Genomic DNA, 24,614 nt, shown 5'->3' with positions numbered 1-24,614 from the left:
TTTGTACAGTCAACAGTGTATTTTATTATACATCTTAGATTTATACATTTCATATATGCTTTTAAAGCTTCAATTAACAGTTCAGTACAAGATAAAAAAAAATATATATATATATATATATATGCAGCAGTGGTTCTCAGGCACAGAATTTAGAAGGCGACTGGAGCAGGTTTTTTCCCTAGTGTACAGTGATTACTATGAACCGTGAATCTGAAATGTCATCTTTTTGACCCAGCTGCCTTTTTGATTGAGTTTTATTACAGTGAACAGCTTTAGTAGATATGATACTGCTAATTGGAAACAATGATATTTAATAAGATTAAAACCTGCATTTTCCTGACGTCTTTAAGACCTAAATGATTACTTTCCTTCTAATAGAGCTCCAGGATCATCCAATGAAAATAATATTGTACATAAAATATCTGGAGCATCTGCCTAAGAACCACTGCCCATGGTTATTCAATGTCTTCTGGCCTCACAGGATGAGGTAATGGTATGATGGATTTCTTCTCTGTGTCTCTGGAAAGTGCTTTCCTCATATCTGTCAGGAAGCAAAAGTTAATGTAAGTACTCAAATATAAAAAACAAAACAAAAACTATATAAAATTTAAAGTGTATAAAGTTATGTAAAAGATTTTGTTTCCTACCCCCACTTTCACATATTCTAAGAGATGTTTATTTGTGAGACTCCTAATCATAAAAGTACAACAGATGTTAATCAAACCCCATCTGGGATTCAGCTCATCACACAAATGTTCTTGTCACAGAATTTTGGTAAAACATCATGCCTGTAACATAGTGAAACAATCATTTACAGAAATTGATCCCTGTTAATAATAACTATAGGTTTGTTCGTACAGGCATGTTAGAGATTTGAATATTATTGTTAAATTTAAATCATTAAGGCCAACAAATATCCCTCGATATGACTCTTTCAAATTTATTAAAATAACTGACTCTTTCAGCTTCCTCTTGGAAAGGGACCTTACCATATGCATCCTCATCAGGCTCTCCATTGCTGGCTGAATAGTACTCTATGACTGTCCTATATACACTGTAGCCCAACTGCTTGTACATGTTCACTGCAACCTGGTTGGAGACTCTTACAAAGAGATCAACAAAAAATCCACCCTTTCTTTAAAAAAAAAAAAAAAAAAAAAAGAAGTTAGAATGTGAGAAACCCTAGAGAACAGACACATACATATGTTAAAAAAAATACTTATTTACTTGTTTTTACTTTGCTGTTCACAGTGTGGTAGTAATAGGACCTTGTGGCTGATTGCATCAGAATATCGATTTTTGGTACTTAGGAATTATTTTGCAGTACAAAAAGATGCCTTCCTATTTGCATACTAATATTTCAGAACTTACATGTCTCCTTAAAAGTTAAATCCAAAAAAAAAGAATTTAACCACAATTTTTTCCCTGCCTTAAAAAAAATTACTGCATTTTTATGCCATAGTAATTGATATGCTCATTTTACAAATTAGTCATAGTATACAACGTTTTCACCCTTATGTTTAACCACGTGGACCAGTTAAAGATTATGAAACAAATTCCTGGGTGGCCATGACCCTGTCTTATTAATAGCTCCAAGACATTAGTTGGAGCCCTCAGGGCCTCCAGTCAGTACCATCATACCCGGTCACCCAAAAGTTCTAAGTCCTGTTATGATAATCATCTTGCTTTTTGCTGTAGATTTGCAGTTTTCTCTAGTTTATGACCTTTATGGAATCTTACATCATTTTTTTTTTTTTCTGATTTGCCTTTCTCAGTATTATGAGATTCTGCCTCATGTACAGCTGGAACTTGTTAATCATCACTGCTGTGTTGCATTCCATGTTATGATTATATCACAAGTTGTTAGCAGCCCTATTGATAGACATTTCTGGATTTTGCTATTATAAATTCTGCTGCTGTGAATAGTCATGGGGCAGTATTTAAAGTCTAAAGCTAGGGAGGGTCATTGGTGGGTCACAGGGGTATGCACACCTTCAATTTTATTAGTGCCAAATTGTTTTCCAAACTGATGCCACCAACTTAGAGAAGTAGACTCCACCCTCACAGAACCACAACAGAGACTTATTTTTGTCAGTCTTAGGGGATAAAGGTATCAATGTGAATACTTGTCTCTTACTGGCCTTTTGTATTACCCTTTAAGTTATAGAATCATTTTTCAAGTCCCACAAAAATACTTGTTAGGATTTTGATTTTGATTACATTGGATTTGTGGATCAATTTGGGGAGAATTAACAACTTGCTATTTGCAGTATCAAGTCTTCTAATCCATGGTTGTAGTTTCTCTCTCCACTTACTCATCTATAAACTCCAGAGAGGTCTTGTACAACTTTTAGTAGATTTTTTTTTAAGCACTTGATTTTTGATGCCACTGTTATCAGACATCTTTTTCTAAATTTTATTTTGTTTGTATATAAAAATGGAATTTACATTTACACTGATCATATAACAACTTTGCTTAACTTTTATTTTAACCCTAAACATTTGTTTGTAGCTTCTTGTGGAGTCTGTTTCTTCTCAATCCTCATCTCTTTCTTGCTTTACTGCATTGTCTAGGAAATCCAGATAATTATTAAAAAGTGGCTGATTGTAAACAATCCTTGTCTTACACTTGATTTCAAAGGGAAAGCATTCAATACCTTATCAGTAAATATGATTACTGCAGGTTTTTTAGGTTAGAAGTTCTCTTCTAGTTTGCTAGTAGTTTAGTCATGAATAAAAATTGGATTTTATCTGAAGCTGAAGCTTTTTCTACATTTACCAAGATAACATTTAATCTGTTAAAATAGACTTTCTAATGTTAAATCAGTCTTGCTCTACGGAGCAGGTAGAGCTCAGAGGTTAAGTGCCTTCTTCCTATGTGCAAGGTCATGGGTTCAGTCTCTGGTACCTAAAAAAAAAACCCAAACAAACAAAACCACAGCTGAGCTCTAGATGTATTATCCTTTTTATATATTGAATTCATTTTCTGTGATTTTTGCATCTATATAATGAGGGAGATTTTTCTCACATTTTCCTTTCTCACACTTTGTGGACAGATTTTTGGCTGCCAGTTGAAATGCGTTACGGCAGGGGTTTGCCTGCAACCTATTTTTATATTTCTGTTGAGCTGAGAATGGTTTTCACAATGTTAAGGTTTTTGTTTTGTTTTGTTTTTAAGGCAGCAGAGATCTTTTTTGGCCCACAAGCCTAAACTATTTCAAAACTACACAGCCCAGAAAAAGTTTGCCAATTCTTCTTTTATATACCCGTAATCATTTCTCTCTGATTGTTAACATAGAGGTGTCATGAAAAGAGAAACTTACAGACCAATATTCTTTATGAAGATAGATTCAAAAGTCTTGAATAAAATATTAGCAAACCAATTCCAACTGTATATCAAACATATTATACACCAGAGGAGTGAATGTGGCTTAAACGGTTGGGCACCTGCCTCCCACATGAGAGGTCTGGGTCCCTGTGCCTCCTAAGGAAGATAAGCAGACAACCAATGGAGACGGTAAGCAGACAGAAGAGGGTGCCATCTGGTGGGGGGTGGGATGGGGAGGGATATTATATACCATAATCAAGTGGAATTTCTCAGGAATTCATGGGTGGTTCAACATAACAGTATTAGTCAATGCAATAAATCGGTGTACCACATTAACAGAATGAAAGAATAAAACCACATGATCAAGCACTTGAAAAGATAAACAAAACCAAGAGCTGGTTCTTTGAGAAGATCAATAAAATTGACAAACCTTTAGCTAGACTAACAAAAAGAGAGAAGATGCAAATACACAAAATAAGAAATGAGAAAGGAGATATCACCACTGATCCCAGAGAAATAAAGACTTATCATTAAGAGGATACTTTGAAAAACTATATTCCAACAAAAATGACAATTCAGAGGAAATGGACAAATTCCTAGAAACAAATAAGCAGCCTATATTGATGAAAGAAATTGATGATCTCAACAAACCAATCACAAGTAAAGAGATAGAATCAGTCATTAAAAATCTCCCAACTAACAAGAGCCCAGGGCCAGACGGCTTCACAGGTGAATTCTACAAAACATTCTGGAAAGAACTAACACCAATCTTGCTGAAACTTTTCCAAAAAATCGAAACAGAAGGAATATTACCTAACTCATTCTGTAATGCCAACATTACCCTAGTACCAAAGCCAAACAAAGACACAAGAAAGGAAAATTACAGACCAATTTCTCTAATGAACCTAGACACAAAAATCCTCAACAAAACACTTGGTAACCGTATTCAACAACACATTAAACGAATTATACACCATGACCAAGTGGGATTCATTCCAGGTATGCAAGGATGGTTCAACATAAGAAAATCAATCAATGTAAAACACCATATAAACAGATTGAAGGAAAAAAATCACATGATTATATCTACAGATGCAGAAAAAGCATTTGACAAAATACAGCACCCTTTCTTGATAAAAACACTGGAAAACATCGGAATACAAGGAAATTTTCTGAACATGATAAAAGAGTATATATGAAAAACCCACAGCCAACATCATTTACAATGGTGAAATCCTAAAATCCTTCCCTCTAAGATCAGGAACAAGACAAGGATGCCCACTATCACCTCTTCTATTTAACACTGTCTTAGAAGTACTTGCTTGAGCACTGAGGCAAGAACCAGATATAAAAGGCATTCAAATTGAAAGGAAGAAGTCAAAATTTCATTATTTGCAGATGACATGATCTTATACATAGAAAACCCTGAGAGGTCTACAACAAAGCTTCTAGAACTCATAAATTAGTTTAGTAAAGCTGCACATTATAAGATCAATGCGCAAAAATCAGTAGCATTTCTGTACACCAGTAATGAGCAAGCTCAGAAGGAAATGAAGAAACAAATACCATTTACAATAGTAAATAAAAAAATCAAATACCTAGGAATAAATTTAACTAAAGATGTAAAAAACTTATACACAGAGAACTACACAACACTGTTCAAGGAAATCAAAGAAGACCTAAATAAATGGAAGGATATTCCCTGTTCATGGACAGGAAGACTAAATATTATTAAGATGTCTATCCTACCAAAACTGATCTACACATTCAATGTAATCCCAATAAAAATCAACACAGTATTCTTTAAGGAACTAGAAAAACTAGCTATGAAATTTATTTGGAAAGGAAAGAGGCCCCGAATAGCCAAAGACATATTGAAAAAGAAAAATGAAATTGGAGGAATCACACTACCTGACTTCAAAACATACTACAAAGCTACAGTAGTGAAAACAGCATGGTATTGGCACAAGGAGAGACACACAGACCAATGAAACCGAATTGAGAGTTCTGATAAAGATCCTCATATATATAGTCATATAATATTCAATAAAGCCACCAAACCCTCTCAACTGGGAGAGAATCGCCTGTTCAACAAATAGTGCCTGGAGAACTGGATATCCATATGTAAAAGAATGCAAGAGGATTACCATCTCACATCTTATACAAAAATCAACTAAAGATGGATCAAAGACCTAAATATAAGAGCCAAGACCATTAAGACTTTGGAAAGCAGTATAGGGAATCATATACAAGACCTTATAATAGGAAATGGCTTCATGAACTTCACACCAAAAGCACAAGCAGCAAAAGAACAAATAGATAAATGGGACCTCCTCAAAATTAAAGCCTTCTGCACCTCAAAGGAGTTGGTCAAGAAAGTGAAAAGAGAGCCTACACAATGGGAGAAAATATTTGGTAACCATATATCTGATAGGAGACTTACAACCTGCATATATAAAGAACTCCTATAACTTGAAAATAAAAACACAACCCATTTTAAAAATGGGAAAAAGATTTGAACAGACACTCTCCAGAGAAGAAATACAAATGGCTAAAAAGCACATGAAAAAATGCTCCAAATCTCTAGCTATCAGGGAAATACAAATGAAAACTACAATGAGATACCATCTTACTTCCGTAAGACTGGTAGCTATGAAAAAAACAGAAGACTACACAAATGCTGGAGAGGATATGGAGGAATGGGAACACTCATCCACTGCTGGTGGGAATGCAAAAGGATCCAGCCATTCTGGAGGACAGTTTGGAGGTTTCTCAAAAAACTAACCATAGATTTGCCATATGACCCAGCAATTCTACTGCTGGCTATACACCCAGTAGAACTGAAAACAAGGACACAAACTGATATATGCACACCAATGTTCATAGCAGCATTGTTCACTATTGCCAAAAGTTGGAATCAACCCAAATGCCCATCAACAGATGAGTGGATCAATAAAATGTGGTATATACACACAATGGAATACTACTCGGCTGTAAGAACAAACACACTACAAACACATGTGATAACATGGATGAATCTTGAGAACCTTATGTTGAGTGAAGCAACCCAGGCAATGAAGGACAAATACTGTATGACCTCAATGATATGAAATAAGTAAACTAAGCTGCCTCAGAGAGCTAGAGACTGGATGATAGGCCTAAAGGAAATTGGGGGGTAGAGGAAGGATATAAGCTGACACCTACATGGGTGAAATCTATGATAAGCAGGAGGTAAGTATTTGTACAAGGAAGGGATAAAAGGGGCATAGGGTTACCTTTGGGTGGGGCTTTGCAGGCTTGAAGGTGGCTAGGGGTGGGAGGATGGGTAATACTGCCCAGGAAATTGGGGGGAGGGTGGGACAACATACGAACATAGGAGACTATCAGGTATTTGGTTGAGAGTATAATGCTGAGAAAACTTTTTCAAAAATATAATAAGGAAGGTTACCTGTTTAAGATGCTTAAAGGGGATAATCTGACGCAGGACAGGCTCCTAGGGAATATGTGAATGCTCATTTTGCCATAGTGGGTTATATCAATGGATAGAGACCCATATAATGAGAGTGAATGTATACCCACATCCTGGGGAGGACTGATGCTCTCAACTAGAGGGAATTGTATCTCTCAAGAGAAATGGTGGCTCCCAGTGCATTAGGGAAGTTGAGCATGTAAAGCCCTCAACACTGTTGCAAGTATTTCTGAACATGGCCCTTCAAGCAATGAAGACTTGACTGTCACTGTGGGCCCTAAGGGGAGGGGGATAGAGGTACTGAATAGATGGAACCAATGTAACTGTGTGGGCAATAGAAGTGTTTCACAAGAGTACGCAAAGATGGATATAAGACATGTAAAATTACACCAAAAATATATAGGGGCTCATAGGCTAAAATGTAAATCATAATGTAAAACATAAGATAACTAAAAATTTAGAAAATTGTATAGTCTAAAATATAAACCAAAATGTAAACCCAAATGTTACTTTATTTGAAAGCTATTGTCTCAATATCTGTACATCAGTTTCAGTAAATATAACATGAATATGTAAAAAGATTTTTGCTGTGGAAGGAAAAAGGGTTTTATGTTGGATACGTGGGAGTAATGTATGTTGTATATATGAATTACTGTGATCTAATACTTTTGTGAAGATAAGCTTAATAATTAGAAAAAAGAAAAGAAAAAGATAGGACATAGACACTGAGGAAAAGACAGAAGTATCTGTCTTGCCAATTTGCATACAAGGCAACACTTAGTGCAGTGATGGAAGGCAAAACACCAAAAACAAAGCTTTTGCATTTTTAAATTTTTTGATACCCCAATTTATTTTAACCTTAATTTTTCTAAATTAATATGTATTCTATATCTAACCTTTAAATTCATCACTATATTCCATTTTACTATTAATGGAACCTGGCAATATATTGGGCTTTACTTATGAAGAAGTTTTGGATTACAGAGAGGTTCAACAATGGTAGGGGAGGAATACTGGTGTGGGATGTTATTGACAGGGGACACATGGTTGCCAGGGAGTTCTACAGGGCATATATCCAGCGTACATAAAAATGTTTGGATATTTTCATAGTGGATACAATTAAAAACAACTGAGGGAGTGCTGAGTTCCTAACCAGGGGAGCTCTATCACAGTCCCTAAAGGAATAGCAACAATCCCCCAAGTGCAGTGGCAAAGACCAAAAAAGAATGAAGGTCCAACAATGAGCCCTTGATACTAATGACTATGCTTGTGAGCCTGTGCACCTGAAATAAGAACAAGGCCTAGAGCTGCAGGGTGCCTAAAAGTTACCTCCTGAAAGCCTCCATGTTGCACAAATATGGCCAGTTTCAAAGCCAAACTCAGCATGTAAATGTGTTGCCTTACCCCCAGTGTGGGACATGACTCCCGGGGATGAGCCTCCCTGGCACGGGGACTACTACCAAGTACCAGCTGATGCTGTAACTAGAAAATGACCTTGAATAAAAGGGTCAACTCGGACCAGCAGAATATCTCAATCTACATATAATATCAGGAGTTAAAAATGCTTTTTGACCTGAATAAAAGGGGGAAATGGAAAGGACAAATGAGTTTATATGGCTATGAGTCTCCAAAAAGAGCCAGGAGGTTGTCAGAGGGGTTGCCCTTATGCACACCTCAGCAAAGTCCCAGAGACAGATAAAATAGATACAACCCCAAGTATTGGTTCTTCTGAGGGCTACAGAGACCCACAGGTTCTATGGTCATGGCAGATGGAGTTCAGTGCCATGTCAGTTGGCCCCTACGTTGGAGTTTGTGTTTCTTTGTGATGGAGCTGGACTCAGATATGATCTTTGTTCACAAGCCTTTCCTGTTACTTTTACCAGAACTGTAGTTGGTGCTGGGGTTTAATGTATACCCAGGCCACCTGAATCTCTGGACTGACCATGTGATAGCCAAGCCCTGAGCCTCAACAGACTTCAGCTCCTGCACTCTGGTTTATTGGACTTATCCCACTCATCTAACATGGAGGTAAAGAAGGTCAACCACCACACCAGGGGACCAAGAGTGCCTACAACTGAAAGCAGGAGGATTGCATCCAGCATCCATGTGGAATCTAAGCCCCCTCTTGATATAGATGTGGAGTGGACACAACCATTCCAAGGTCCACAGGATGGAGGAATAGACTGTGGATTAGAGTGGACTTACTGATATTCTATTCATGAACTATTGTGATTAGTAATCGAAGAAAATGTGGCATCAGTGTGGAGAAAGTGGCCATGGTGGCTGCTGGGGGTAGGGAGTGGGAGGAAGAGATGAGATGTGGGGGTGTTTTCAGGACTTGGAGTTGTCCTGGGTGGTGCTGCAGGGACAGTTACTGGACATTGTATGTCCTCCCATGGCCCACTGGGTGGAATGTGGGAGAGAGTGGGCTATGATGTGGACCACTGACCATGAGGTGCAGCGGTGCTCATAGATGTATTCACCAAGTGCGATGAATGTCTCATGATGATGGAGTAGATTGTTGTTATGGGGGGAGGAGTGGGGCAAGGGGGGTGGGGGGTATATGGGGACCTCATATTTTCTGAATGTAATAAAAATAAATAAATAAAAAAGATGACCCAACAAAAAGAGACACAGATTCCCGTGCCGCTGACAACAACAGAAGCAGACAAAGAAACAAGACGCAGCAAATAGATACAGAGAACAGACAACTGGGGGGGGGGGGGTGGGAGTAAATAAATAAATCTTAAAAAAAAAAAAAAAAAAGTAAAAAGGCAACCAACAATATTTGGAAACCACATATCACAAACGTTTTAATATCCAGAATATATAAAGGATTCCTACAACTCAACAACAAAAAGAAAACCCTATCAAAATACGGGCAAAGGACTTGAACTGACTTGACCAAAGAAATACAAATGGCCAATGACCAAATGGAAAGATATTTAACATCATTTAGCCATCAGGGAAATGCATATCAAAACCACAATGAGATACCACTTCAAACCACTCAAATGGCTATTACTTAAAAAACGAAACAAAAAACTAACGAGGGTTGGCAAAGATGTGGAGTAGTAGGGACCCCTTGTACAATGTTGGTGGGAACGTAAAATTATGCAGCTACTCTGGAAAACAGTTTTCCAAGTCCTCAGATTCTAAGTATGAACTACCATATCACCCAGCAATCCCACTTCTAGGTATTTACTAAAAAAAATTGAATGTAGGCACTCAGATGGATATTTGCACACCCATGTTCATAGTGGCATTATTCAAAATCAACAAAAGGTGGACAAAATGCACATATCAATAAAATGAATGGATAAACAAAATGTGGTATCCAGATACAATGGAATATTATTCAGCTTTAAAAAGGAATAAAATTGCTACATGCAACACATGGATGAACGTGGAAGACATCTGGAGTGGAATAAATCAGACACCAAAGAATAGACACATGATTCCATTTATATAAAATAGCTAAAACATGCAAATTCATATAGACAGTACAGGTTTCCAGGGGCACAAAGGTAGAGAGTGCAGGGAGTTAAAGCATAATGGGTATAAGGTTTCTATTTTGCATGATGGTGATGGTAAAGTTTTGGTAATGGATGGTGATGAGTATAGCATAATACTAAATGGGAGTGATCCCACTGAATGATGCTTAGAAGTGGTTGAGATGGGAAAATTTATGCTGTATATATGTTGCCACAATTAACAAAAAAGAGAGCAACTAAATAGAGACAGTGGAATAGATCTAATAATGGAGGAGAAAAGGCTCAAAGGGATATTAGGACATATTTAAAAATAAGAATATAGACTAAGCTTTATGGCAATATGAAATTTCTTGAACCTGATAACTCTAAGGTGGGTACATAAGTGAATATCCATGTTCTTAAGAAATGTACATGGAAGTATTAAGTGTTCAAGGAGCCTGATGTATATACAACTTGTTCTCAAATGTTTTGAAAATAAAAGAGCAATAACTAGATGGATTTTTAGAGGCATATATATATATATATATATATATATATATATATATATATATATAAAAATATACAGCAAAACCGGCAGTGTTGAAATTGGTCAATGGAGTTGTTTGTATGGGTTTTGCATTAATTTTGCAATTGTCCTGTAAGTTATTTGAAAATTAAAAGTTGCAAGTCTTTTTTAAAAAAAAAAAAACAAAACAGAACACTGAAATGTCTGGAAGGCTAGTCTTAAAAAAGCTACCCATCTTCCAGCTTATAGGTCTGCAGGAGGCTATTCAGATATTCTGTCTCGATCTTTATCAGTGGCAAAGTGGGGGCAATAATGCTGCTCTGAATTTCTGACAGAATTGTTGTGAGGACTATCGGAGGCTGAAAATGAAATTTCTACAAATTGTAAGGTCAACAGAAATTCACCCTAAAGGAAAAATGTCATATAAACATTCACCAAGAGTAAAATGAGATGGTAGGGGTTTAAAATTATTAAGTATATTTGAAAAGCCAGAATCCCACCTTTCTGAAATCTCTTCCAGTAATTCCATAAGTTTAGCAGCCAAACCAAGGCGTCGAAATTCCGGGGCAACAGACAGAGCTGTGACATGCCCATGCCATTCTTCCCTAGCTACTGAGCCTTCTGCTTTACCCATAACTGCCAACAAAAAAATTGCATTCATTAAACACACTGATTTATGCATATATTTATATAATTACAATCAGTACATTTTTATTATAAACAAATGGCAAAGTCTTAATTTTTAAGTACTTATATTTAAGATCATTTAGTGCTTTTATTTGATTTTCACTTGCAAATATAAATACTAAATATAGTTCTAGAATCAGAATTAGAAAAGTTGGAAGAAAAGAAAAGGTATATACTGGGGAGCACCTGCTTCCTACATGGGAGGTTCCAGGTTCAATCCCCAGTGCCTCCTAAAAACAAACAAAAAACAAGCAAACAAACAAAAAAGCCAACTTAGGGAAGCCAATGTGGCTCAGGGATTGAGCACTAGCTTTCCATATACGAGGTCCCTGGTTAAATCCCCAGTCCCAGTACCTCAAAAAAAAAAAAAAAAAAGTATATACTAAAAACTAATTTTCAGCAAAGAACCAGAATATGTGTGTTTTTAAAAGTCACATTTTGTGTGTATATATTTATGTATGTGATGTGTGCATGCATATAATCGAAACAAGTTTTTGGTAAGGCTACTGATTCAAACTACAATCTCCAAATTATGTACCAAATATATCATGTAGAATTTTAACAGAAATACAGAGTGAAAGATCCAAGAAGACTGAGACCATGTCTGTGTGGGTCACTGTATCCCCTAGGCCTAGCAAAATGCCTAAATCATGTGAGTGATTGAAAAGGAAATAAAATTATACACATTGTGAGTATGCTTCCCATTCTGCAATCCAAAACAATCAGATTGAAACCTATTTTAAAATCTGAACTGCCTACCCAAAAAAGTACTAGTGGTCTTATACTTACTATAACCCATTAACTCCCCACCAGGTGCCTCTGCAACGATGAAGTACTCTGGCCAGTGAGCGAGGTACTGTAAGTAAAAAGGAATCCCATACTAGAGTTGTGTTAAGGAGTGTGAAAAGAATAAAAAAGTTCTTCATAAAAGGGGTATTTTGAAAGTTTCCTTTAAAAAATATTTTAATTGCCACTTTATCCTCCTGTCTATGTATTTCTACAATCTTATGATTACATGATATATTTAGAATAAGCACTGATTTTTAAGAAATTCCCTGAATATAACCTCACATGTGGAAGAGACATCATCAATAGACGGTGGAGACCTGAGACTCCAGATTTCTTCTGTTTCCTGCTGTCACACTTTATAATGTCTTCCCAGCACTATTATCTCTCTCTCTTCCCTTAGGCTGCAAGTGACAGGAAAAGTTAACTACAGGTTAATTTTTTAGATTGTAACATTTATTCTACCCCTGGTGACGCAGTATATGCTCTATATACTTTATGGGCTTCACCAATGAGAATGGGGGTCAGGGAGTAAGGCTGGAGTTTAAAACCTAAATACTTTTAGAGGCAACTTAACTGAGTTTCAGTCTGATTCAAATCCTCCATTTCTATTAATGTAAATAAAAGCTGAGTTGGGAATCAAATACATTAAGAGGGAATGCCTGCATAATTTGCTCATTGCTTAATTCTTCAACCCTGGAGTGTCTATTCCTAGATTTCTTCTGAATGTAAGCTTGCTGATGCAATTTTGTGAGGTGATACCACCAATCATACATTTTTAAAAGTTCCTAGAAAACCTGTTCAGTGTTAAGTTCTTCAAACTCTTCTGGACAGCCCTTATTTTGACTCCTCTTCAAACATGCCCTTAACCACAGCAGGCCAGCCAGCCAGCCACTGAAACAGTCCACACCCACTTCCCCTCCAGCTAACAGAGGAGCCCCAGATACCTAGAACAGTAGGATCTAGCAGGTTATTTTCCAATGTGGATCTATCTGGATTATGAGAATTGTACTTAAATTTAAGTAAGTAAATGTATATATTTACTGTATGGTGAAGACTTCTCTATGTTCAAAATTCTTTGAAAACCTTTTACTTTTTTTAAACATAGATCGTTAATGAGTCATAGTTTTAAAACCACAAATTAAAACTACGAATATATACTTTTGCTATTTTAACTCAACTTTATTTCTAACCTACAGCCATACTGCTACCTGTACCTATAGGTAAGTTTCCCTGCTGTTTCGTTGACATATCTGTCTCCTGACAGTGAGCATCATTTCATTTCCCAAAACATTCTCAATCCTTTTTCAATACATCATTTATTTAACCATTTCCTTGTTTGTGTGGGAATGTTATTCCAAATTTTTAATATAATTCTCCTGTTTTATAATGACATAACATAGGGTAGGGGTCAGTAAACTTTCTCTTTATGTAAAGGACCAGACAGTAAATATTTTAGTCTTTGTAAGCCATATGGTTTCTTGTCTCAACTAATCAACATGTGATAGATACACCTGTGTTCCATAAAGCTTTTTAAGATTTTATTTTTTATCTATTTCTCTCCCCTTCCCTGCCACACACCCACTCCCCCCTCGTTGTCTGCTTTCTGTGTCCATTTGCTGTATGTTCTTCTGTGTCCGCTTGTATTCTTGTCAGTGGCACGGGACTCTGTGTCTCGTTTTGTTGCGTCATCTTGCTGCATCAGCTCTCCATTGTGTGGTGCCATTCCTGGGCAGGCTGTACTTTTTTCGTGCTGGGAGCTCTCCTTATGGAGTGCACTCCTTGCACGCATCAGCACTGAGTGTGGGCCAGCTCATCACATGGGTCAGGAGGCCCCGGTTTGAACCTTGGACCTCCCATGGGGTAGGCAGATGCCCTATACGTTGGGCCAAATCCACTTCCCCCATAAAGCTTTCTTATTACAGACACAGGCCAAATTTCGCCCACAGGCTGTAGACTACCAATCTGACATTTCTTGCTGTTTTCTGATATCAGGAAATGGAATTACCTTGTATGATAGATTTTGTCAAAGTATCTTCCAGAAAAATCATAGCAATTTAAACTCACTAGCAAATTTAATGAGAATGCAGCTATAACCTCACCCTTTACCAGCAATGAGTTTTATCATTTTTTTAAACCTGTGATAATTTGGTATGTAAAATATGCCATCTCATTTTGGTTTTAATTCACGTGTCTTTTGACTGGTGAGACTGAATGCTTAATGTTTATTAGCCTCCCATATACCCTCTTTTGTTGTCAGTTTACAGAACCCTCCTACCCACCTACAGTGGACATGGAGAATAATCCAGAAATCCAATTTTGAGTTTCAAGCTACTGAGAGGTGGAAGTTTTGTCAGTGCAGCATAACCCAGAGTACCCTAAATTCACAAATCTCTGCTCACTTTTCAATTGGGAAACATAGCAGACTTCAAACTAACCCAAAATTCTTTCTTCACTTTAGTAACAAGCCCCAATTTTAAGCTGAGCACATTCCTGGACTCCCTTATAGACGGACTGATATGGCATGAGACAGGTGGCTAGCCACTGAACTACAAAAGTGCAATATGGTCTTTCCCATAGGTGCCCTCGAAAGGGAAGGGCAATCCCTCCTTCCCCTCTCTCCTTCCTGCTGCAGGAACAGGGATGTGATGCCTTAAACTCTGGCAGTCCTCTGGACAGGAACACATAACCATAAGGAATCTAGTTGCTAGTGACTTCAGAGAACCATACCTGCTGTGGACTGCTTGTCTTCAGACCCATTTATAGCAGAGAGAATCCACTCATCTTGCCCAATTCTCTGTGCTTTCTGCTGGCGCAGCCATACTTACCACTGATGGGCAAAGGAGCAGTCATGTTACCCACTTACATGGAGTCATCAGAGTAAGTCTGTCAGGCACATTTAAGACAACTCTTGTTCCCAGTTTTGTTTTGCTTCTTCCAGTGTTGCTTATGTTTCCTGACCTGTGTGGTTTAAATTTTCTCTATACTCAAGTATGTTTTCCCCTTTGTTTTCTCCATTTTCTTTACTCTTAGAAAGTCTTCATTTAACTTTTTAAAGAAAGGATACAGTTTCTGTAAGTGGATCCAAGTTACTGAAAGAAACGAGAAATGTCAATAGTAAGCAGTTTACAGAAACAGATTTAAATAAGCCATTAAAACTAAATATAATATGCTACAAGGAAAACAAAACATGCCAACTCTACAACTTTAAAACCAACTTTAGGTAGTTTAAACCATCTTCCTCAGCCCAAATGGTATAGTGACTATTAAGTTATCTATACATTCTCATTTAACTGCTGCTTCTTTACAAATTATAAGAGTTAATTTCAATTAATAAGCCCACATAAAAAACTACTCTGGCCATCTGCATCCTCCCCTCCCTGTCTCCAGACCTTCCCTGACAATGTTCCTTTCTCCTTTCTTCTACCCGTACACCAAACACTTGTAAGAAAATGAGAGTTAAAAATGCAAAACATCTTAGTGTTATCGTGAAAACAGCTTTGGCCTTGCAGGGCTCCTGAGACAACCCTGAGGCAGTCTTGGACCACCCAGGGTCCAGATCACCCTTGGAGAGCTGCTGCTCTAGTACAATGGGGACTAACCCCACCCAGTTTTCCCAATTTCATTCCTCTGGTTTCTCCTCAACAGGCTTCCCCTCTTCTACTCTCACCTGCTCCCTATTTCACAGTGAAATCACAACAGTAAGAAGGCTTCACTGAGGTCCCACTATCAAACCCAACAATCTATAAGCAACCGTACCCATATTCTCCACAGGCTCTCCTATAAGCGCGGATGGAGTGTCGATGAGTAGATCCTGTCCCTTCTCCCTACCTAGGATCCTACTTTTGTAATCTCTCTCCTGGAAGAAATCTACAGTGTGCTACACACTTCCTTCAGCCACTCTGGGCGTAGTTCCCCACTCACTAGGCCACCTAGTCTCTTTTACTACTAGTTTCTCTGTGTCTCTGCACATTAGTACTTGCATGCCCCAGTGCGCCATCTTGAGCATCATCTTTTTTCCATCTGTACTTATTCCATCACTTTTACCTAGCCATGTGGTTTTAAATTCTGTCAGTGTTGATTCCAAATTTCTTTTATTTCTCCCCTCCCCCTCATTGTTTGCACTTACTGTCTGCTCTCTGTGACTACTCATTATGGGCTCATTTTGTTTTTAGGAGGTACCAGGAACCAAACCCAGGACCTCCCATATGAGAGGGAGGTACCTAATCACTTGAGCCATCTCTGCTCCCCACTTATTGGGTCTCTCATTGTGTTTTCCTTATGCCTCTTTGTTGCGTCACCTTGTTGCATCAGGTCGCCATACCAGCCCATCAAGTCAGCCCGCTGTCTTGCTCATCTTCTTTAGGAGGTACTTGGAACCAAACCCAGGAACTCCCTGTGGTAGGCAGATGCTCAACTGCTTGAGCCACATCTGCTGCTCATAAACAGAATTTCTGTTTTGTTTTTGAGGTACTGGGGCCAGGGAGTGAACCTGGGATCTCCTGAGTGGGAAGCCACTGTTCAACTACTGAATCATATCAGCTCCCCTCTAAATTTATATCTTCAGTCCTGAACTAAACTTAAGACCCCCATGTCCATCTGCTACCGTGACCTCTTGAGTGTCTAAGTGCCCTTGGCAGTGAAGCCCAAGTCCTCACAGTGAATACACTCTGAAGGCCTTTCCAAGACCCAGCCCCTGTGACGCTGACCTTATCTCCTTTCCCCACACACACTTTTTCTGTTCTAGCCACACTGGCCTCTTTCCCTCATGTGAAACGGGTAACTGCACTTAGTCTGTCTGGAAGCCCCACTCCCACCAATATCCAAATGAATTCCTTCACTTCCCCTGGACTTTATTTAATGGCACCTTCCCTGAATACCCTAGCTAAAGCTGTACCCCTGCTGCCTGTTTTTAATTTTTTTTTCTTTGTACTTAACCCCAAATCCTACATGTTGTAGTAATCGTTTTCCCCTCTAAAATGCAAGGCACCAATTTTCTCTTTTGTTCACTGCTGTATCTTCAAAACTGGCATATAGTAGGCACTCAAATGTTTTTCCAAAAATATTTGTTAAATTAATATGAAATATTTCTACACCCATTGCTTCTTTGAATTCCTACTACAACATCTTAGTCCAGTGATTCTCAGTTTTCTACCAAAGTCACCTAATCCAAGAAGCAAGATTAGGAGAAAATGAGGAGAAAGGGAGGCTCCCCTATTGGCATATTGTGAAGCGGCCAATAAGCCAGATGATTCTTTGAGATCTAATTTGCATTTCCAACACACCCAGTCCCTGGTGCACTATCATTTGCTGCTACTCAGGCATCACTCAGAGAAGCACAACTCTAAAGCCAATCCGCTGGGATTCCCTGCTCCACTCACTCTCACCTCAGGGCTGTCACCTGGGGCAATTCACTTAAACTCTCCACTCTTCTCCTTAGCCAGGTCCTATTTGACTGGGATGCTGCAGGAAATTCTCTGCAGGATCAAGGCTAAACCAAGCAACAATGGAGAGAAATCCAGTTCCACCTCTTCTCTGACTACTCAGTAGCGAAAGCCTCCACTATATCCATACTGATCATTTCAATTCTCTGACCAAACCTCCTATTTTGCTCCCCTCTGCAGAACTTACTTCCTCCACACCACTTAACATTTTATCCATCCTTCAAGGCTCCCCCCATCTTTTACATTTTCCTGGCCATCCATTCCAAAGTTCTTTCCGCCCACCTTGCAATCCAAATCACTTGGTCCTCAGTTTTCACATATTACCCTGTCGCCTTTAAACATAGGATCTGGGATTGATGGATTGAGGAACAAGTGGGTGATGAAACCGATGTAGGAAAATGTTAACCGGAGAATCCAGGTGATGCATCTGTAGGTGTTAAAATCCTTTCAACTTTTCTAAATGTTCAGAAATTTTCAAATATATATTTATATTTAAAGATTACCTGCAACCGATTGGTCCTGACTTAGACGGTGTCTACATGGTGGCGGGAAGCTACAGTAACGAAATTTATCAATACAAATCACACCAGGAAAAGGAACTGCAGCGGAGGTCTCATCGATTACAATGTTATTTCACTCCGATACAAATTAACCAGGATCATCAGCTGGGCTTCAGTATCTACAGTTTACAGCGAACAGCACTCACTATATGCCACGCTCCGTCCCGGGCCCTTTACACCTTTTCATCTCATCCCGACCCTCAAGGCGACCCTCTGACTTCCATTCCCCGGAGAAGCCGGCGACAGCGGGCTGAGTCATCGCCCGTAGTCACTGGCGAGGAAGCGGCGGAACCGGCCGTCCGGGCCAGGCCGTGGGCCGGGTCCCTCTCTGCTCGCTCCACATTCCGGGGCACCCTGACAGCGACCCTGAGGCCGACCCCTATGCTGAGGAGCACGCTGCAGTTTGGACCAAGGTCACAGAGCCGCCGGGCCTCCGACCCGAAGGACCGACGGCGACGGCCGGGCCGGGGAGGCTCCCGCAGGCCTCGGCCCGGGAGAGGGAAACACGGGCCGGGGCCGCGGGGCCGCCCGGAGCGCCCTCACTCACATGTTATTGAAGCGGAACAGGTCGTCGCAGGTGAAAGCCCGAAGCGTGGTCATCGCGCCGACGCCGAAGCCGGCTCGCCGCGGCCCCGCGCCCGCCCCGCCGGAAGTAGTCCCGCGCGCGGCACCTGCGGGGCGGGGCGAAGAACTGCTTCCGGGCTCCGAGTTGCTCGGCAACGGAGGCCGCGACGTAGCTCCTTCTGGCGGCCGGATACGGCGTTGCCAAACCGCTCGGTAAGGCCCAGCGTCCCCGCGGGAATGACTGAAGAGCAGGCAATGTGGTCATTTGGAAGGAGAATAAAAACTGCCAGGAATTAGGAAACAACAGCAGGGAAGCGGGGCTTCAGAACCACCATGCCCTGTGGTGAAAGAGCGGGAAAGGAATGGTACAGTGGATCCCCTAGACAGAAGGATGCGAGCCCTGCAGGTGAGCCTAAACTTTTCGTATCCACATTTAAAAACATAAAAAGAAAGGCGAAATTAATAGAAAGATGTTATTTAACTCAATATATCTAAAATAGTAACATTTTGACATGTAACCAATTCAAAAATTTAATGGACTATTTTACTTTTCTGGTTCTAAGCCTTTGAAATCAGAAGTATGTTTTACATCTCCGGCGTCTTTCAATCAGGGAGACCAGTTGTCATTGGAAATACTTGTTCTGTATTTATTTTTAGATTTCATAAAGTTTCTGGTTGAAAAGTAGATTTCACATACCCAAGGGATTCCAAAAGTTTTCAAATAACTGCATTTAAATCAGGGGAGTGGATATAGTTCAGTGATTGAGGGCAGGCTTCCACTCTCAAGGTCTGGGGTTCAATCCCCAGCTCCAGTACCTCAAAAATAATAATAATAAAGTTTAAGCATTCTGTTCTTCAGTTTTTCTAGCCACATTTCAAATGCTCAATAGCCCCATGTAGCTACTGGCTACCCTAGAAAGTCCAGAGACTCAGATATGAGTATATCCTACACACGTTAAAAAATGTTTTAAAATTTCTCTCCCCTCTCTCCGCCCCCCCCCTTGTCTCCTCTCTGTGTCCATTCACTTTGTGTTCTCTGTGTCCACTTGCATTGTCAGGTGGCACCAGGAAACTGCATCTCTTTTTTGTTGCGTCATCTTGCTGGGTCAGCTCTCTGTGTGTGCGGCGCCACTCCTGGGCAGGCTGCGCTTTTTGTTCATGCAGGGCAGCTCTCCTTGCGGGGCGCACTCCCTGCCCCTGGGGCTCCCCTACATGGGGGCGCCCCTACGTGGTACGGCACTTATTGCATGTGGCAGCCCTGCACGTGGGTCAGCTTACCACACAGGTCAGGAGGCCCTGGGTATCAAACCCAGGACCCTCCATATGGTAGGTGGACGCTCTTATCAGTTGAGCCATGTCTGCTTTCCCTTACACACTTTTGAAGGTTCTTTCCCCTCCCTTGCTGAGCAATTTCTGAGGTGGTTTTGGGGAACGGGGTACAGAGATAACATCTGCTCAAATCATTCATCAGAAGGAAGTCTAAATTCCAAGGTCCTCACAACCTTCTCTCCCCTGGAACTGAAGTTTTCCAGGCTTCCTTAGCAACTACCTGCCTAGGTGTGCCCTAGGCATACCAGGAGGAAAGGCAGCAGATGCTGAGGAGGTAGGCAGGCCCAGGAAGAAGCATCTCCCAAGGTCCAAGCTCAGCACCAGGCCTTGTTTCCAAAACCTTAGTAAAATAGAAATATTAGTATAAATGCATGTAATAGTTTCCCAGAGCCACCAACTCATGTCTAAATGAATTACAAAAGCACCAGGAGGGCAGAATATAACACCATGAGCTACTACCTGCCATGTATTTAAACTGGGAGATATTTCTAGAAGCAGCTTCGTATCAGCAAATTGCCATATTAAATGACTCTTAAAGGATAATTTTTAGAAAAGGTAAAATTATGATTCTCACAAAATATAAATGGGACATATGTCAAAGATGTTATTTAACTCATTAATTAATGAAAGTGTAAGATGTTATAGCTGGTACAAAAGAGAAATTAAAACCACAAGGCAATCAGGAATGCTGAAATGAATTTACACTTTGATGTCAAACTGGTCAATATCAGGAAACAGATGTGGCTCAACCAATTGGGCTCCTGTCTATATGTCCAGGGTTCGATGCCCAGGGCCTCCTGGTGAGGGCAACCTGGCCCAAATAGCGAAGCTGGCCCATGAAAAGTGCCAGCCCTGCACAGGAATATGGCCCCTGCAGGAATGCCACCCTACGTGGGAATGTCACCCACACAGGAGTGCCAGCTGACACAGAGAGCTGGCCCAGCAAAATGATGCAACAAGAGACAAAAGGGAGAGAAAATAAGAAGACATAGCAGAACAGGGAGATGCAATGGTGCAAGAGAATAATTGCCTGTCTCCCACTCTGGAAGGTCCCAGGATCGGTTCCCAGAGTCGCCTAATGAGAATACAGGCAGACACAGAAGAACACACAGCGAATGGACACAGAGAGCAGACAGTGAGGGAGGAATAAAAGTAGAAAAGTAAATCTTTAAATAATCTGGTCAGTAGCCACAGGACAGTAATCAATTGTGTCTTCACTGGACACAATGCATTTGTGTTTCTAAGGACAAGAATCATTTGCATTACTCTCAGTATTCTACAGCTTATGGATTTGTAAAATAACTCAAAGACAATAAAAGGCAGAGATAACCTGGAAAAGTATACTCGACATTACCCAGACATCTTTTTAATTTCAATTTTAACTAATTTTTACTTAGTTCATGTCTTTCACCGTTTTTTCTGACATTGACAATGTTGATGATTTTGTTGGTTATGAAGTTTTTTGTTTTTTTAAATTTTAAAATGTATTTCCTTCCCTTTCCCCGTCCTCCCCAGTTGTCTGCTCTCTGTGTTTATTCACTGTGTGTTTTTCTGTGACCGCTTCTATCCTTATCTGTGGCACTGGGAATCTGTGTTTCTTTTTGTTGCATCATCTTGTTGCATCAACTCTCCATGTGTGTGGCGCCATTCTTGGGCAGGCTGTGCTTTTTTCGCGCTGGGCAGCTCTCCTTTCGGGGCACACTCCTTGCACATGGGGCTCCCCTACATGGGGGACACCCCTGCGTGGCACAGTACTCCTTGCGTGCATCAGCACTGTGCATGGGCCAGCTGCACACAGATCAAGGAGACCTGGGGTTTGAACCGTGGACCTCCCATGTGGAGGTCTGCTTCCCTGTACGTCTTTTAAAGCTGTTATCAGTGCCCATTGCTGACCACCTCTGATGAAGTAGCAAATGGAAGGGGGCCTGATAAGTCCTCAATAAATATCAGTTGACAGTCTGATTGATTGAAAGGTGGCATACAGGTCACACAGAAGATAATACATCCTTCGCACCTTTACAAACTGGGTACAACTCAGTGATTTCACTTCTTTGTGCCTCAGTTTCTTTGTCTGTAAAAGGTGTATAGTAATAGTACTGAGCTCGCTGGGTTGTGGTGAGGATTTAATTAGTTAATTCTGGTAAAGCACTCAAACAATGTTTGTCACATTTTAAGTTGCCCTGTTTGTTAAGGAAAATAAACAAAATGAAGTCTTTTGCGTTTAGAAGAATTGAAGTTTTGAAATGTAGAGCATAGGAGAGGCAAAACCCTCCACCACAGATCCTTAGCAAAGTCAGTTCATGTGCTAGCATGTGGCTCCCCTCTCCCAGGAAGTCCCTTGTTCTAGAGGAACCGGTTTTTCCAGGCCACCTCCCCTTTCTGTCATTGTCTTGCTCTACCCAGAAAAGCCTGTATTGGCAACACAACTTGTTTCACATGCTTTTTAAATACCTTTTAGGGCTCCTTTTTTTTTTTTTTTTTTAAGTCTGTATTGTTTTAATATGTGATACGTGCACACTATTAAAACTTGAAGACTGACAGTGTACAAAGAAGAAAGCAGGAACAATGCACTGAAAATTCTGCTGCCCATGAATAAGCCATATAAACACTTGAGGAATTTGAGACCTCTGTCTATGTAGTGTAAGGGGAGTAAGAAAGAGAATTTTATTTCTAAAAGAACTCAGCTTATATATTATAATATTGAATAAAAGGAATCTCTTTGATTTCTCTTGAATTTAACAGGGAAAAAAAATTGAATTAAAATTGGAGAAATTGCCAAGCACCACAGAAGCATGGGCATTGAAAAGTCTCTTCTACAGTCCATGGCATTCTGAGGCTGATCCTTGGCTTGAGGCAACCTCTCCTGGCTTCTCTGGGTTCCCCTCACTTCCGGCTTCTTCCAGCGTGTCTGATTTTCATTTTGCTTATAAAGGATTCCAGCAGTGGGCGTAAGGCCCATCCTGATTCAGTTGGGCCTCATCTTAACTAAAGCAACCTCCTCAACAGGTCCTTTTACAATGGGGTCACACCCACAGGAAAGGATTAAGAGGTCAAGATCATATTTAAGTATGACAATATAATATACAATAACAAATAACTGTGGTGGTTTGGACCTATATGTCCCCCAGAAAAAAACATGTTCCTAATCCATTCCTCAACCTCAGTATGCCCCCGTTTATGCATTATTAGTTTTATTTTTAACATGCTAAAAAACAATTTCTGTCCCAGCTGCACATTTTCCCTACATTAAAGGTGATTCATAGAACTTTGGATTTATCATCTTACATTGTGTAATTTCTTTTACTGCTTAGCTGGAAAAAAAAAACAACTACATGCTTTTACCACATTTTATCACCAAACATTTTCCTGCTCGTTGAAACAAAACACCATGTGCCGTCTGTAAATAGTGTTGACCCAGATTCACATCCATCATTGCAAAATTCCACATTTAAAACAAGCAAACAGCTCTGTGTTTCATCTGTTGTCGATCTGTTTCTTTTCCTTCAGCTTATGTGGAAAGCCTAAAGTGCAGAGTAAATATGTATTTCAATAAACCCTAGGCAATGTGCCTGACAAGAAAAACAGCTTGGACGGATGGGTGCCTTCATTTATTTTTATAAAATAACAGCTGGACAGGGTAGATGTGTTGACCCTGATGCTCAGTGTAGTAATTTATTTTCCATTTTGCTAACTGGGACGTACAAATTCATTCACCACTCAATTAAAAGCTGACTACAGGTGTCAGTTAAACAAGGCAGGCTGAACACATCTGCTCCCTCCCAATATCCCACTAAAATGAGAGTAACAGAATAAAAGCATGACTCCATAAGAACAAAGAGAATGAAAGAGACAATAACTGATGGGAACTAGCAGCACAACTTTGGGATGCTAGAAAACCCATTTAGGACCCAGAAGGAGGCTGCAAGTTAAGTACCTGCAGGAGGACAAGCCAATAAGAAGCAAGGAATTGATTCCTGGTACAGATTCTGGTGAGGCTTGGGAAGTAGAGGCACCAGATGTGAGAAAGGAGAGGCTTGCTGCCTGGAGAGGCCCAAGAAGCTGTGTCCCTGAGTCCACAGAGTACCGAAAATGGGCAGTCAGTAAAGTTCTTAAATACTGAAAAATATGCTGAAAGCTGAAACACCTCCTGACCCCTTGCCTGCTTAGCTCTCAGATGCTGCAGGTAGATTTAACCCGTTCTGCAATCCCAGTTGAATGTTGGAGAATATGTGTGTGTGTGTGTGTGTGTGTGTGTGTGTGTGTGTGTGTAAACACCTGACCCAAGAGAAAAGCCCCACAAATACTCACATTTTGGGATCCTCAAATGGCATGGCCAGGTGGTCCCCAGGTTATCCCAGGAGAGGGCCATTGTCGATCAACTCTATTCAATATGCACAACTTCTAGTCAGTTTTGTGGTACTTGACACTTAATTGTGAACAAAGTGACT

General features: G+C 40.1%; 1 protein-coding gene and 1 long non-coding RNA gene across 4 annotated transcripts in view; one reads left to right on the top strand and one right to left on the bottom strand.

Moving 5' to 3' along the window:
- NAA20 (N-alpha-acetyltransferase 20, NatB catalytic subunit) lies at window positions 1-18,950 on the bottom strand. Its single transcript, XM_004447750.5, has 6 exons — window positions 18,821-18,950; window positions 15,337-15,361; window positions 12,273-12,363; window positions 11,297-11,432; window positions 990-1,135; window positions 1-541 (listed from the first exon to the last, which is right to left on the bottom strand). The coding sequence occupies exons 1-6, from the start codon at window positions 18,871-18,873 to the stop codon at window positions 456-458; spliced, it is 537 nt and encodes a 178-aa protein (XP_004447807.1). The 5' UTR covers window positions 18,874-18,950; the 3' UTR covers window positions 1-455.
- LOC105746369 (uncharacterized) overlaps window positions 13,405-24,614 on the top strand; it is a 37,581-nt gene continuing 26,371 nt past the window's right edge. For 2 of the 3 annotated variants that reach the window (XR_011647293.1, XR_011647295.1), the window contains exon 1: window positions 18,995-19,243. This is a non-coding gene — a long non-coding RNA (uncharacterized lncRNA). Of the gene's footprint in view, window positions 13,493-18,211; window positions 19,244-24,614 lie in introns of those variants that run through there. The other variant, XR_011647294.1, reaches the window with a different exon arrangement.

Source organism: Dasypus novemcinctus, chromosome 24, assembly GCF_030445035.2.
Source record: "Dasypus novemcinctus isolate mDasNov1 chromosome 24, mDasNov1.1.hap2, whole genome shotgun sequence".
Taxonomy (NCBI): domain Eukaryota; kingdom Metazoa; phylum Chordata; class Mammalia; order Cingulata; family Dasypodidae; genus Dasypus; species Dasypus novemcinctus.
Note: the sequence above shows the minus strand (reverse complement) of the source record. Positions and strands in the feature narration are given on the sequence as shown.